Below are 16,765 nucleotides of genomic sequence, written 5' to 3'. Positions count from 1 at the left end.
TGCTCCAGTTGAGAGTTTTCAGCGTTCACGCCATCCTCGTAGCGCGAGGCTCTGTCGTCGTGAAGGAGGGCGCCGTGGTGTTTCACAGACGCAGTCCACGGCAGTCTGCGGTGGCCTCCTCTCACGAATTGCGTCACGGGATCAATGCTCTGATAGTGCCGTTGTCTTTGTACTGTTCGCATTTTGGCGTTCTCTGGTCTGACACTGGTGAGACGAGGCCATGAAGAAGGCTGTCTTCAGTGTAGACTAATCAGTTCCAAAGACAATGCACACATATTATCAGAGCATGTTTTTTGCATGTTCACCACAGGTACGTGTGGTTAGTGCAGACAGGATTCCTTGGATAAGGATTCTGTTTGGTGTTTTAACATCTTGACACAGCTGTTTTATTAATGCTGGCAAAAAAATGTCCTATTTTGCGTCACGGGATCTTTGACGTCGTTCGCGAAGTGGACGTCACGTCGCAGGGCCACGGTTTAGTGCGCGCCGCAGTATTGACCGGGGCGGCCGCTGAATTCGAACGGCAGATCTCTGCAGCAATCGGCGAGCCCTCGCGACTTGCTGGGCCGCGTCACCGCCCTGTGCCGTGTGGGAGTTTCCTCCGGCTCCTCCGGTTTCCCTCCCTAAAAAGACAACACACCCACCGAGCGTCACCGGTATTGGCCAAATCTTCCCACTGCTGAAAAGTGACCTGCAAATTAACACAAATTGGGATTCCGCAGCAGCAGCAGTAGCAGCAGCAACAACATGGTACCCCCACCCTTACTCCTTCTCTCTTGGCCTTTCTTTACCATTTTTCTTACAAGGCGCCTTGAGACATTAGTTAAAGTCGCCTTACAAGCAAATGTTAATTATTCTTATAGCGGAAACTTATTAGGACCCTCCTGAAAATAACTCGCGAGGCTCGGTTGAAGCTTTCATGGGAAAGCAAGCAATCCAATAATGATATAGGATTATAAGGATGCCCTGGTGGTCCCTATTAGACATGTCGTTTTGGTGATCTGTGCCTAACGCCTGACACTCGACGCTGTGTGTAATGCTGCTCGGCAGGCTACATGGATTTTTAATGCAATTTAAAAAAAAAATTCATGAAGGGCTTATTAAAATCGTAACTAATTATTAATTTGTTGCTTTGTCAAGATGCAAAAATCCAACCAACATCAAAGTGCCGATTCAACAAAATTAATCTCAAGGAAATATTTTGGGAGATGATGATCAATTTTACACCAAATGTGATCGAGACATTTTAGATTAAATAAATTCAAAATAATCTTAAAATTTTAGACGTTATCATTAAATGTTATTTTTATGAACCCATCATATGACGGGCAATTACACGAGTCATAATAATAATAGTACGGTGGTCCCTCGGTTTGCGATGCCATCGAATTAACAATATCTAGAAGCAATGATCCGCCTCCCATAGGGTCCCCATTGTTTATATTCACGATACATTTGCGATTAACGATGTTTAACGATACCACGTGGCCGCCAATTTCGGCCAATCGGAGGGCTCCTAAGTCAACTTGACAGCAGACCTCCGCTCCTGAACCTGCCAGAGGTTCGAATTGAAGAGGAGATTCCTTCAAAAAATCTATTTTCTCCCAATCCCAACTTCTCCCCTAGCCCCTTAAGCCATCCTTATTCTTAGCCTAAGGTAAGAATTACAATTGTATGCTCAATTTATTCATTATTTATCCATGTTTCTATTAATATGTTCGTATAACGTTTACTTACTAAAATTGCGTGTTTAAGTGTTAGAAACTATGTTTGTAGGGTGAAAAAGGTCAACTTCCGATCGCCTTGTAACGAATGAAGCCCCTTTAAACGTGCATGTCCTCTATCCGATTGACGATCATTTCAATGAACGGCGTTGGTTTTCGCGGAACCAACGAATAGCGCTCGCCGAGGGGCCAACCGTAACGTCCGCCGCGTGTCTCTGTCTCTGGCGCGCCTCCCCAGTCGGCGACACGATACCCAGCCACCCCGCCCCGTCGCGCCCGAGCCCTGGCAGCCAGCCTCGGCGCCCCCTCTGCTCCGACGGGGGATCCCGGAATACCGCCCGGGATCTCGGGCCGGGGCCTGGGTCGCCGCCGCTCATCAAGGGCGAGACGTCGCCCTTTGAACGTCTGTGCAAGAGCATCGCGGAACGCGGGGATGTGCTGCAAGACACGGTGATCAAAACCGCGGAGATGGAGAGCAGTGCTGGAAAACTGCTGCAGCTAAGCGAGCAGGTGAGGAGGTTGTTGCTGACCAGATACACAGGTGTGCAGGGGGGCCCTGTTTCACCGCACGAGAGTGAAATAATGATTTTGTTTCATCAAGGAGTGGGACTCCTCTCCACCTACCTGTCCAACGAGCCTTTTGCCTTGTGTCTGCTTTACCTGTGAGTTTTCCCACCTGCTCACCTGTTCATCTGCCTGCCCACCTATCCACCTGCCCGCCCACCCAGACGTCCACCCACATATCCACCCACATATCCACCCACCCACCTGTCTTTGGATCTGTCGCTCTTTGTGCGTTTGTCTGTCTACCTGCCTGTGTTTCTACCTGCCCGTTCGTGTCTCCATGTCTGCCCATCTTGTTTGTTTTCCTCTATTGCCTGTACGTCTGCCTACCACCTCCTCACCTGTACACCTGTCTTTAACAATCCCAAAAGCTCTGTAGGCTGATGGAATAAATTGCGATATTTTTCCGTGGTGAAAGAAACCCTTGTGTATTATTTGATTATTTCGTGACCCACAATGCATCACACCAACACAATGCATTGCGTGTGGGAAGGTATGTCGAATGAAAAATAAAAATAGGTTTTACCCTTTCTGGAAATAAAACAGGGGTTAAGATACTCTTTGGTTTTTTCGGTAAAGTCACTTAGGTAAAAAAAAAAAGAAAAAAAGAAATTAAATCAACAACAACAAGAACAGTAATTGTACCGCTGTGGTAAAACACAACACGGTTGCCTTCCTGTTGTTTTTTCTCCGCCAGCTTATGAGGGAGCGCCAGGGCAGGCGATTCTCCCACAAGTGAAGAAAGCTGGGCCACGACACAACCCGCGACGTGGGGCGCTCCGCCGCCGCCGTTGTGGTGGCCGCGGCGGCCACGGGGAGGGAGCCGGCCCAGCAGCGGTAGCAGCGTGTCCAGCAGACGTGCCGCCTGTGTGTGACCTGCGGGGCCCTCCCCCATCACCCCCTGCGTGTTGTTCGATGGACTGGCAGCGCAAGTGGTAAATCGGCTCTCGCGGCCAGGAGAGGCCACGCTGGGTTTGATTCCTCCGATTCGTGGGGCTTGTCCACGTGTCCAAGTCGAGTTCTCTCCCCGCTTGTTCCGCACGGGGCTTCCGCTGGGTCAGCTCGGTCTCCTCTCGTAGCAAACACAACAGCAGCAGCAACAAATGTAAGTGGTGTTGGCCAACAAGCCGTGCCTCAAATGCTGAACAATGTTCCTGGAAATGACTCAACTGGGTTCAACACAGCAGCGGCAGCAGTAACCACATTGCACCCCTTCTTCCCTTCCTGAAAAAAAGTTTTTGCTGGGTGAACAAGTGTCAACATAATCACAACAAATACAGAAAACGGTGGCGAGTGTAAATCGATTGGCTTTTCCCGTCTAGCAAGCGTGCGCACAGATCGCTGACAACGTTCGTTGCGAAAGCACTGCCCAGCCTGAATATACTGCACAGCACAGCACGCCACACAACACAGAACACGGCGATTTGCTGCTTGAGTGGCGTTGACGCCACCGCGGCGCTTTGTGCCAGGCTAGGTGCACCTCGACGCAAGTTTTTATTGCACGCACGTCAACTCCACGTCTCGTGAGGCGGGCAGCCGTACAAGACGAACAGACAACGTCAACTCCACGTGTCGTGAGGCGGGCAGCCGTACAAGACGAACAGACAACGTCAACTCCACGTGTCGTGAGGCGGGCAGCCGTACAAGACGAACAGACAACGTCAACTCCACGTGTCGTGAGGCGGGCAGCCGTACAAGACGAACAGACAACGTCAACTCCACGTGTCGTGAGGCGGGCAGCCGTACAAGACGACTGTGGAGGCGGGCGCTGTCCAGCGAGCGTCCTCCGAGGGACTCGGGGCAGTCGTGGCACTCTGGCCCCGAGTTCGTCACACAAAAATTGTTGTTAAAAAAGTGCCGAGTATTCGTGATTGCGTGCAATGTGAACGCAGGGTGTGTGGCTGCCTAATAAATCGATTGTAAAAGCTCGGCGTTATGTGTGTCTGCTTGTGCGTCAACTAAATGAGAGCCTTTTAGAAGGCTTGCATCTAAAAAGTTTTATAGAAAGTGGATCCCCCCCCCCCTCCCCAGAGGTGTCGCCTTGCTGCTGCAGGGCGCACGCGCTGTTGGGTTTGCGTGTGCACACTCGCACTGCCGCGCTAGGTGTCACTACAGGACAATCCTCACGCCGCTCGTGAGCTGCAATGGGCAGGGCCTGGCGACCACGGCTGGGCACTGAGCCCAGCGCTGTTCGAATCCTGGCGTCTAAGCCTCGGCTTGAAGGTGTTATGATTACGGTGGGCACAATTGCATTGATGACATTCCTCCACACTTAATCTCTTCGCGTTTCGACCAGCGTGCGACTCGATAGGGGCGAATGGGGGCGTGGGAAGGGGTGGGTGTTTGGGATATCCCTTGGCTCGGCTTCTTTTATCCCTGGCTCTGGAGTGGAAGACAGCAAGCAACTCCCACACGACCCCCCCCCCCCCACCCTCTCTGTGAAAGTGAGAAATCAAGCGACTAATGCCACCATCAACGCAACGAACTTCGCGGCCCTCCAGAGGAGGAACAACGCCGGGCTCGCCAGAAGGCGGCGGTGCAGCAGGCGTGTGGAGCCCCACCTTGTGCCAACGGTATATGGGATAGAGACCGATAGAGTGTTGCTTCCTCGCATGAAAGGGGGTTTTCTCCAGCTGCTCCGGTTTTTTTCATCCCACGTGTAAGAACTCATTAATTGGCCGGTAACACCTTAACACGTAGAGGAGCGCAAAGCTCGGGCAATTGGTGGTAGCGCCGGCTCCCCGCCGCGTGGCTGCTCCTCCTCCTCTGAGTCGTTGTTGCGTCTCGCGTTGTGCCGGACAGGGGGACAGCGGTCACCAGGGGGGGGGGGGGGGGTGCCGCCCTCGGCTGAGAACAAAACAAACATCTACAGTTGGGCATTGTAATGGTTGACACGAGGTGGAGATGTTAAGGTGTTTAGAGATGCCGCACTATGCGTGCAGAACCTCACTGCGGGTCCCGCTCATGGAGGTTGGTGAGTGTTGGGTGTTTTAAGCGATCTCGAGTCGACTACTTGAGTGGGAACCTCATCTGTATGTCGCACCATGGATTGCACGCTCTGTCGGTTTCTTAGGGAATAAGAGGATAGCTCTGGGTGGTTGGGTGGCTGAGTGGTTGGGTGGCTGGGTGGTTGCGTGGTTGGGTGGCTGGGTGGTTGCGTGGTTGGGTGGCTGGGTGGTTGGGTGGCTGGGTGGCTGAGTGGTTGGGTGGTTGGGTGGCTGGGTGGCTGAGTGGTTGGGTGGCTGGGTGGCTGAGTGGTTGCGTGGTTGGGTGGCTGGGTGGTTGGGTGGCTGGGTGGTTGGTTGGGTGGTTGGGTGGCTGGGTGGTTGGGTGGCTGGGTGGTTGGTTGGGTGGTTGGGTGGCTGGGTGGTTGGGTGGCTGGGTGGTTGGGTGGTTGGGTGGCTGGGTGGTTGGGTGGCTGGGTGGCTAAGTGGCTGGGTGGTTGGGTGGCTGGGTGGTTGGGTGGCTGGGTGGTTGGGTGGTTGGGTGGTTGGGTGGCTGGGTGGTTGGGTGGTTGGGTGGCTGGGTGGCTAAGTGGTTGAGTGGTTGGGTGGCTGAGTGGTTGAGTGGCTGAGTGGCTGGGTGGCTGGAGGAGGGTGAGGACTTCCCTGTCTCGGTATGCAAGGGGGTCGTGTCAGGCGAGTGCTTGTGCACACTCTGCATTTTCATAATTCCACATGCATGCCTCTGTGTGTACGTGTGTGTGTACGTGAGTTCGATTCCCGCTCATGTTCTACACAAATGAAGATTATTTGAACCGATCCTGGGCCTCCCCTAAGTCGACTCGGGATCAAATTAGTACCTGTTGCGGTGTGTAATACCGTCGCCACTAGGGAGACAAAGGCGGCCTGGCGTAGTGGTGGTCACTTACAGCACATAGGTGCTCACAGCACTTACCCCAAAGGTCTGTTCAGGCTATACGGGGGATCTTTGTCTTTGTGTAGAAACATCCATACAGTAGTTGCATCATAGCTATTATATTCATGTTAAAGTGAACCTGTCCCAGCTCAAATGTGCAATGTTCGTCTGCACTTGTGCTTCTGAACCAGTGGTGGAAATTCCATATTCCTACGACAGGGATCATCCTCTTCATAGAGACCAACCCTCTTGATGCGGCGGCGGCTCTCCTGGGGAAACCCTGAGATCACGGGGGGCAGTTTTCTCGAGGAGAACTCCACCCCGAGTCGCACAACTTCGCACAACTACACACCCAAGTTTCGCTCGTGCCGGATGGTGCCGTCGCTTCGCTTTACACCGACGGACGGAGGCAACGCATCGATGCGTTCAGCCTCAATTGGAGAGCGTAAGAAATGCATCGTGAATTGGCCGATTTTTTTTAATGCAGGACCCTTCTGAAAATGATGCTTGAGAAGCATAGCCCCATGAGCACAGAGCAGACGTCTCAACATGTCGGTACCAACCAGAAGTGGAGTAACTTTACTGGTACCAATGATTTTCCGTGGCCAGTAACCTCACCCATGACCATGTGACATGCGTGGGGTTATCGGGTAACTCACACTTATTGACAATGTTCAAGTCTTGGTACTTTAAGTGGTGCCAGTTGATGCCCAGGGAGTTTCGTGTATACATTCCTTTTTCACCAAATATGCCCAATTACCAGCGTGCAGCCGAAATAAAACATGTTACTCAATCGCCACTCTTGAAAACATTTGACTCCTTATTCTATTCTGTTCCTGCGTGTGGCAGCGAGATGTGCAGGAGCTCATTGCCAACGTGTGAGGTCCGCTGGTTACGACGAGAGGGCTGCAGGAGACACTTCGAGTGGTTTTGCGTTTTCTCCGTTGAAGGAGCCCAAACTGCAGTGGCCTTATTGGGTCGCATGGTCACAGTCACATCACTGTGGCTTTTCTTTCTCGAATCTCTCTGGATCTCCCTGGATCTCCCTGGATCTCTCTGAGTTCACGATGTGGTCCGTAGTTTTCGGTTGCGTGGCCACGATAGCACGAACGGCGGCGTGTCTTTAATTTTCCATTTACGAATGAGATGTGCGCGTGCGCCTATGACTCGTTATGTGGCACCAGGTGAATGCTCTAACGCTCAGGGGGAGCGGCGGCGCAACGGTTAGCGCGCTGGGCTACAGACATAGCCAACAGTCCACGGCTTCCTCCTTTCGACTATTCACAAGCGCTACAATTCAAATTCGCCGAACAGTCCTCCAGCCTGCACGCTGATATTTCTCTCATAGTGCATGGATAACGAGTGCTGTAGGCGAAGCATCGTTCCAGATGCACTTCGTGTGGATACGTCTCTCTCTCTGTCACTCGTCCATTCCTCCCTTCGCAAACATCGCTTAGTTTCAAAAAGTTTACTTTTCCAATCGCGGGTTTGCAATCGTTACGAGTTCAGCGAAGCAAATCATTGTAATCCTCTCTCTGTGTGTCTCTGGCGCGCTCTCTCTCTCTATCGTCCGTTCCCTTTCTCGGGTAGAAAGAGATCAGAGTGGAACTGCTCTCGATTTGTCATGTTAATGCTAATCCCTCTGAGCCATGAGGCGCCCTATGCCTAGGATCCGCCGCCGGTCCCGTTTGCATCCCAATGAGGGCTGTGTACCATAGGGCTTAGCCTGGATTGGCGCTGTGTGCGCGTGTCCACGGCCCACACGGTGGAGGCCACACGCAGCTCACCCCCCCCCCCCCCCACACTCTAATCCCTCATTCGAAGGCCCTGCTCAAGATAAATCGGCTGATAAATCCCTAAATCGGTATGCGCACTCATAGCGCCATTGACTGTCGCCCATTCAGGACTAAAATGTCGCAACTTGTCCTGAATGGTGTGCGGGGTGGGGTGGGGGAGGTTTCCTCGCACAGATGGGGAGCACGGTGGAGAGCGAACACAATGTTGCCGGGTTCCGGAGTGAAATTTGTCCGCAGGAGTTAAGAAAAAAAAGGAATGCTAATGCCATCACGAGGTAATGGGAATGCAGTGGGAATTATGTATTGGAGGTGCCTGGTTGGATCGGGGAAGTTCACAAGGGAGTCAGTGCCCCTAACAACATATGTTCAAGCCCATTGCCTGGGTCTCCCTCTGTCGTGAGGCTCATATTGGCCGCGGCGTCAGACACACTGAGCTGGCATTGCTGAACTGTTGCGTTGAAATCTGAGTGTCAGCCGCCCGCTGATGAACCTGTCGGTGCAGCGCGTTGGGCGTCTCAGCCTGGTTGCCCAATCATTGCACGGACAAACCCCCCCCCCCCCCCATGATTAAATCTCGTCTTCAATTTAACATGGTCTCGCCCAGCACTGAGGCTAATCTGTTTATAAATATATTTAGAATACCGGGTACACGGCAAGCCACCGCGCAGAGAGTATGAAGGACCGCCCGCTAGTCTTGGGTTAGAGAGTTCTATTGAAGCGGCCTCTAATGGGGCGGCCCCTACTATAGACGCGGCCCCTGTTGGAGTGGTTCCTCTTGGAGCGGCGGTCCCTCTTTGTGGAAGACCATACTTCCCCGTCCTGCCGCAAGCCTGGAAAACAGCAGGACGGGTGGTAACTGACTTTGGGCAGAGCACGCGGCCCCGGGTGCATCGCGGGGCACGCTTGGCGCGGGAGACGCGCGCGGCGACAGCGGCCGACGACGCCGCTGCTGCTGCCGCTGCCGCCGCCGCCGCTTTGTCCGCGAGCGCGTTGAGCCGCACCGCCCGCCCCCCCCCCCTCGGGCGTGCGACGCAGAGCGCTCGTCACAATAGCCGCATGCCCGCCTTGCGAATCCCCTCCGTCAATGCACATCGAGCACAATCGCAGGCAGCTCCCCCTCGCCCGCCCCTAATCCTTAAAAAAAAGAATAGTAATCAGATTATGCATATAAATAAACTTAAACGTCCCTGAAAGCGGCGAATCTTTGAAACGTGCTTTAGATTGCCAGCGTAAGAGCCAATGACTTGTGGTGAATGATAGACCTCCACATTGTATAGGTGCCTTGGGAGGTGCATAATGGCCGTGTCGGACCTACAGCAATGATGAGTGGAGGGCCGGGCAGCTTTAACGCGCCCGCGGTGGCAGTGGGGATCAGAGGCGATGCATCTGGGAGTCGTCTCAGTCTGTGAAGCCAGAGCACCTGGGTCCAGCGAGGCTTCGACACTTCACGTGGTAGCCTCAAAGTGCACCGAGCCTCGAAGAGATTCTCAGAATTCTGGCCACTGCCTGATGATGCCGGCGGTCGCTCCCAGCGAGACGTCCACGTCCAGCTTGCCAAGCGGTGTGCGGATCGCTCCCCCGACTCCACACGACGCCGGTGACGCTGCCGCAGTGCTCATGCATTGTTGTTCACGTGACAACCAGTCATTGGCTGCGTCGGGTGGAGGAGGGTACACGGCACACATGTTACTCACGCGATCTGACCCAAAAAAAGTTGAATTATGAATCTCATTCTGCTGTGTTTTCAAGTTGTGGCTCTTCAACTATTATGTTATTTTGTTCTGCAAACTAAACGTATTTGTAGAATATTGAATTAAATTATTTTACATTTTCACGTGCTCCGAATAATTGCCATTGCCCGCAACGTTGCCTATTATATTTGCTTTATTTTAAAGGCCCTAAAAGTATAATTGGCGAACGTGTGTTGGGTTATTGTTGTTGATTGTGTTTGTGCGCCGCTGCCAACGCAACAGGAGCAGCAGCGTCACCGGATAATGGTTATTAGTGTGGTGTGGGGGATAGTGACTGCTGCTTACGCAGTCACGTGACGCACGTGGTACAGCGTCGTTCTTCGGGACGCATCTTGAGACACGGTCGCATGTCCATGACCTTTCACACGCAGATCGACGGAAGATTTTCAGTGACACAACAGTGCCAGTCGAATATAGACGTATGACAAGATGAACCGTCAGAACGATGACTGTTTTTATTAACCGTATCAGTAGAGTATAATGATATTGATATAGAATCTTCCGCAAGGCTCATTGACACAACCCTCTGTGCTGCGTCCGCACACGACGCAAGGCAGTCGCGGCAGCGTGCGGAGACCGTGGCCACCAACCCAGGCACGGAGGCACGGAACTCAGAAGCGAGGAGCCCTTGCCCGAGACACAAACACGGAGGCGGGGATGGCGGTCATCGATAGCGGCGATTGAACAACTGGAGCAGCTCGGTTTAAACATCACAGCAGGTGCCCTACAACAGCGGGGTTGTCTCGCCGTTTACTGCAACAATGTCTTGTGTTCATAACTCCACACGTTTGATGGGACACGGTGGTTGTTGTACTTACGTGACCGTGCTTAATTTGTGTTTTCAATGATTTACCTTCTCGAAATATCTGGCCTTGTCTCGCACCCCCAGGTGAAGAAGCCGCTCTCTACAGCAACACGCACGAAGAAGGAGAGAGAGACACATCCACAATCATAGCCCGCAGCGAACATCTCGCGGCTCAGCGCGAGCATTGGACAGCGACGCCTTCCTGCAGCGTCTCCGAGCGAGCGGTGGCAAGACACTCCACGTTCCCATGGCAGGAGGCGGTGTGAGCGAGCGAGTGAGTCTCCACAGTCGGGGCAATGACAGGACTCGGGGGGGGGGGGGGCGTCTGCCTGCAGTGACCCCTTTCAAAGGGTCACTGTTTACTTTGTAGTTGAGCAGGGACCCCACCTCTTCAAAGCCCTTCGCCGGGTTAATAATTGTCTCCTTTTGTGTCGCCGATTGTTCTTGTGCGAAACCGCGCGGCTCATTGCTACCCACGGGTTTAAAAAAAGTGCAGGGAGCGCGCGGCGCGCACGGATCATCGTCGAGGGAGGGAGGAGGGCGGCAGCATCAGCAGCAGCATCAGCAGCAGCACGCGCAAAGGCACCGCCCCTCTGGGAGAAGCAGCCAGAACCCCATCGGCCGGGCGCGTTAACGCGGGGGCGGTGTTTATGGCCAGGAGACAATGCCGCCCCCCGTGAAGACGAGTGCTGTGTGAATGCATTGAGCTGTCAGGCACGCCGACCCAACTCTGCCTTTGTCTCGCTACTTCGCCACCACCACCCACCCATGTCTGACCACCACCCCCACCACCTCCACGCCCCCCCCTCCTGCCCCCACCCCGGCTCCCTCCACTCCGGACTGATGCTGATGCGAGGAGTCCAGCGGAGTTGTGACGCTGTTCTGGTCTCGGTGTCGTGTTGAGAGTGACCGCCAGGTGGGTGGTTGGGTGAGTGGGTAGTTGCGTGGGTGGGTAGGTGGGTGGGTAGCTGGTTGGTTGAGTGAGTAGGTGGGTGACTAGGTAGAAGGGTGGGTGGGTAGGTAAGTGGGTGGATAGATGGTTGGGTGAGCGAGTAGGTGGGTGAGTATGTGGGTAGGTAGGTGGGTGGGTAGGTGGTTGGGTGAGTGAGTAGGTGGGTGAGTATATGGGTGAGTAGGTGGGTAGGTAAATATGTGGGTGGGTAGGTAGGTGGATGGGTAGGTGGGGAGGTGGTTGAGTAGGTGGGTGTGTAGGTGAATAGGTAGGTGGGTGGGTAGGTGATTGGTTGTAGGAATATGCAAAAACCCTGTGATGCTAGTTTGGGATGGATCACCAAGAGGTGGAGCTAAAGCAGTGTCCTTCGCACCTCGGTGTTATCTCGAGAGTGGGTGTGCGCGCCTGTGGGTGAACGGGGTTATAGGTGGGTAGGCGATTGGTTGAAGGTGGGGGCGGGTGAGTAGGTGGGTTCGTTGGTAGGTCAGTGAAGTTGTGGTTAGTTGGTTGTAGGAAGTGACATCATAGTTTCCGCGTGAAGTATGGTCAAAATATTCCTCAAGGTCCAGAAAACGGCAGGAGGCCCTCATCCAGCAGTGGATTTACTCAAACGGCCTCTATATATAAATGCTCATGTACCAAGACTCTCTGTCTTCATGATAAAATCACATTTAGACTGCATCTGTTAATGATGACAATATCTGTCTATAAGATCGTGTATTGTATTCATGATGACAATAACTTTCCTTACCAGGTCGTATGCAGCCTTAGTCTGCCTCTACGAGCCCGGAGTAGTCAACGCTGAAGCCCAAGGGGAACCTCGGAGTGGCCGTGTGAGCGGCGTGAACGATGATTGGTGGATCGGGTGACACGGTGGTTAGCGCGCCGCACTCTGAACCACCGGCCACCTGAGTTCGATTCCCGGCCACGGCTAACATCAGTGGCGAGTGATACCCGAACCTTCTCTGGCCTCTCACCTGTCGGTCACTAACCTGCGTTGACCAGCGTGGTGAAGTATGGGGAAAAAAAACATGACCAACATCCCAGTAGATATGCCAACGTTGCGCGCCAACGTTGGCAGTTGGAACCAGTGGACCAATGTTGGCCCGCCGTTCCACGTGGACCACGATAGCGCGGGGAAGCATTTGTTTTTTTTTACATTAATATTACAATAACTTCCCTTTCATAAGACGACTGTGTGTTAACAATAACATTTATGTTCGTGCATCTCCGCATTCATAACGACAGCGGCTTTCTTTCTTGTTTATAGCACTCGGAATGAATGACGATGACCCTAAAGTATATTTCCCCCCCTCTTGTTGCCACCGAATCGCTCCTTTCCTGCCCATTAATTACCATTTGTATCGCCCCTGTTACCCGCTTTCACCCGCCGACAATGACACCAATCGACTCCTAAATTATTGCTGTGGTTAATGAACAGATGTCTCTACTTTCTCTCTCCGTTGAACCGGCCATTATGAACATTGTGCCCGGGGAAAGTTGAACCCCGGTTAATGAATGCCGACATTCGGCTGCTAACAAGACCTGCCCTGGCCAACCGCTGGGCAGGACAATTCAAGACCGCCACAATGAGGCTGGGAGCAATAAAGTCATAAAATCGGGAATAGAGTGAATGCGTTCTGGATTCACCGGTGGTGTTTGACTGGCCGGTCGGGACAAGGGACACACGCCAACGCCGTCGTCTGAATGCCACCATCTGCCCCATCATTGCCCCATGCATCTTGTCTATTTATTCAGAGATGCGCGCGCTCGCCTCCGCTCGCGTCTGCACGCTAACGAGCGGCGGCGGCGCAATGCGTCTGGGAACCCGGAGGGACGCGCCTTGACGAGTTCGATCCCCGCGCGCGGCCCAACGTTAGTGGGGAATATCTGAAACCCGTTCTGGGCCTCCCCTAGGTCGACTCACAATGAAGCCCAGGGGCTGCCTGTAACAAGCAGCCAGTCGGATCGCTCGCCAGGCTCCAGCCTGCTTAACTTCCGAGATATGACAAGATCAGTTGCATTCTGGGTGATCTGGTTACAGGCTGTGGTAATAGCGGTAATTGTATGGTTGTGCTTGACACCGCCAAAGGAATGTGGAATTTCCACCACTGGCTTGGGGCCACCGGTAATGAGCGTCACCCCAATGATTCGTTGAGCCGGGAAGCATTTTTATTCAATATGTTTTTTCATTCGTATTATTTTTTCCCCAGCCCATCATTACCATTGACTTTCGAGGTTCAATAAAAGAAAACGAGCACCACATTGTGGGGAAATCAGCATCGATTGACTGGGCCCTGTCACGGGAACGTGGAATTGGCGGCTATTCGCTCAGGGGCGCCACCAATGGATGCGTGAGTACCGTCTCGCGCTCGTTAAAGCAGAGACACGCGGTCTGTTGTACCTGTTCACAAATCAACAATGATAGCATCCACGACCGAATGAAGTCATTCCAAACGTGTCTCTTTCCAAGTTCTAACGAGAAGAACTTTGCTAGATTCACGAAACGCGTAGCACCCTCGTCGTTTACAACTTTGATAATAGAGCTGCCTGTTGCTGGCCGCTTAACTTTTGGAGCTTTTGAGCTCTGTGCTCAGCGGCTGTTTGAAAGTACACACGCATCTATATGTATAGGCACATATTTTCATATATCCCCCACTTCCCCCCAGGCAATGAAATAAATACATTACTTCAATTAATATTTTGGAGAGAGAATTGGTCGAGAGAGACAGGGGGTGGGGGGGGGGCATCTGCTGGGTCGGTTTGTTTGGCGGGTGCAGTCGCCAGCAGAGGGCATCGTTCGTGGTCGGCGTCAACGCCCCCGTCTCGCCCCGCAGCTCGCTGACACGGAGGGCAGCGCGGCCCAGGGCGCACGGGACGCTGAGTCCAGACCGCCGCAGTCCTTCGGCTGTCGTTCCCTAAGCCACCTCGATCCCACCGAGCGCCAACAGCGTCGTCAGTGTTTACACACGGGGGAGACACTCGCTGATCCGCACCGATGGCGGGGAGGGCAACAGCAGCAACAAAACAACAAAGATCCCCCGTGGGTGTTTCACTTTGTGGTCGTGGTGGTGCTGCTGCTGTCGCTGCGTTGGCAGTGATGCACAAGCACAATGAACAACAACAACAACAACAAGCACAATGAACAACAACAAGCACAATGAACAACAACAACAAGCACAATGAACAACAACAACAAGCACAATGAACAACAACAAGCACAATGAACAACAACAACAAGCACAATGAACAACAACAACAACACAATGAACAACAACAACAAGCACAATGAACAACAACAACAACACAATGAACAACAACAACAAGCACAATGAACAACAACAACAAGCACAATGAACAACAACAACAACAACACAATGAACAACAACAACAAGCACAATGAACAACAACAACAAGCACAATGAACAACAACAACACAATGAACAACAACAACAAGCACAATGAATAACAACAACAAGCACAATGAACAACAACAACACAATGAACAACAACAACAAGCACAATGAACAACAACAACACAATGAACAACAACAACAAGCACAATGAACAACAACAACAAGCACAATGAACAACAACAACAAGCACAATGAACAACAACAACAACAAGCACAATGAACAACAACAACAACGGGACTCACTGTGGTGGTACCGATTGCTTTTATGTGACCACAACGACAGCGAAATGTGCGATGGCCACTGCACATGAGTGGCGGTGGTCAGGTGAGTCGCTCCCACACGCGCCGTCTCAATACACCGCTCGGACTGATGCTGTCGCTGCCTTGCCGCGGTGCCAGCACCAGTTGCTGCTGCGGCGCACGCGCCTATAGACGGTCACGTGGCTCTCTCCCTCTTGCCCGATTGCCTGCTCAACGTCCCCAACACCCGAGCTTGCCATCTCTACAATAGGTGGCCTTTGTGTTCATCCACTGCTGGATGATGGGGGGGGGGGGGGCAGGGGGCCTTCCCCCCATGCCGTTGCGGGTCATGGTTGCAACTCGCCACTCTATGGGACGCCTGCCAAACACAAACATGACCAAGCTGCAGGGTGCACACAATGATTTGGCCACGTGTCGTGACGGGGAATTGCAAGATCCGACCGCGTGCGTCCGCTGCTCGCTCAGCTGCATTGACTTCGGGTTGCTGAACGAATACAGCAAAGGTCGCAACTCGTTGCACACAAAGCGCTTGTCGCAAATGAGCCACAACACCTCTGCTGCTCTCGTCGAGGAGGATAAAATCATCACGCCAACTCAGATCATCCTCGCAGCAGCCGTCAAACAAAGACGCTCACCGCATCGCGCGCTTTAAGATGCGCTTCTACGATTGCCCGGAACGCCCTTCCTTCTGATATTAGGAAGCCACTGGAGCGATGCACTTTAAAATCAACTCGATTGACAAACTCAATTTCTTTAGAACCGCTTTTTGTGTGTTAGTTTGTTCTCCTTCCCCCGCACCTCCTATTAGCGCGGTTGGCTTCGTACGGCGCGAAAGAAGTTCAACGCACACACGGCATCGGAGCCTTGCAATGCTCCGATGCCGATTCAAAAACTGTTCTTCAGGAAAAAAAACATGGACGTTGTTCTTATGTCGAGTTTGCTGTTAGCGACTTCAATCCATCGAGAGCCCAACGTTTCTCACGAATTCAATTGTGCCCTGTAATAAACAACATCTACAGGACACGAAATAAAGAATTGATTGATGGATTAATTTCCCCACCGGTTGTAATCATCATGTGTGCAAGGCAATTGCAAGCGCTCACAACACCAATACCCGAAACAATGCTAACTGCTGCATTCATATAAAATAGTAACAAGCACAAAAGGGCTTCACAAGTATATAATAATAAGGGCTACGTTGAGATTGCAAGGTGCCATGAAATTGCCAGCAGAAGGCGAGGAAGACGGAGGAGGCATTGCTCCTCAGGCATTCGTGTCTTGCGAATTAAAACTGTAAACGTGAAATGGATACAATTTGTATCCATCCACGTAGACACTCGCTCAACACAGACAAAGATCCCCCGTACAGCCTGCAATGGCCTGTAATAGACTGTGGGGGCAAGTGCTGTTTAGCGAGCGTCTATGAAGGCCGGCACGGCACACGAAGGGGTGGGTGGCCGGCATTACGCCCGACCGCCTTTGTCTCCCCAGTGCCGATATTTGTAAACCGCACCAGGTAGTCATTTAAGGCTGAGTCAATCTAGGGGACGCCCATGATCGGTTCAGATAATCGTCATTGATGTTGTTCGTGAGCGGAAATCCAACTCGACACTACTGCTCCCCATATGCACACACACA

General features: G+C 52.6%; 1 protein-coding gene across 1 annotated transcript in view; it reads left to right on the top strand.

Moving 5' to 3' along the window:
• Window positions 1-3,156, top strand: part of LOC144947806 (syntaxin-binding protein 5-like) — a 34,270-nt gene extending 31,114 nt beyond the window's left edge. Inside the window, 2 exon segments of the mRNA XM_078877159.1 lie at window positions 1,963-2,234; window positions 2,986-3,156. Of these exon segments, the coding sequence (XP_078733285.1) occupies window positions 1,963-2,234; window positions 2,986-3,027 (314 nt within the window). The 3' untranslated portion in view covers window positions 3,028-3,156.
• Window positions 3,157-16,765: the final 13,609 nt, after the last annotated feature.

The sequence above is a fragment of the Lampetra fluviatilis genome, chromosome 47, assembly GCF_964198595.1.
Source record: "Lampetra fluviatilis chromosome 47, kcLamFluv1.1, whole genome shotgun sequence".
In the NCBI taxonomy this organism is placed as follows: domain Eukaryota; kingdom Metazoa; phylum Chordata; class Hyperoartia; order Petromyzontiformes; family Petromyzontidae; genus Lampetra; species Lampetra fluviatilis.
This window is presented reverse-complemented; position numbering and strand designations above follow the sequence as displayed.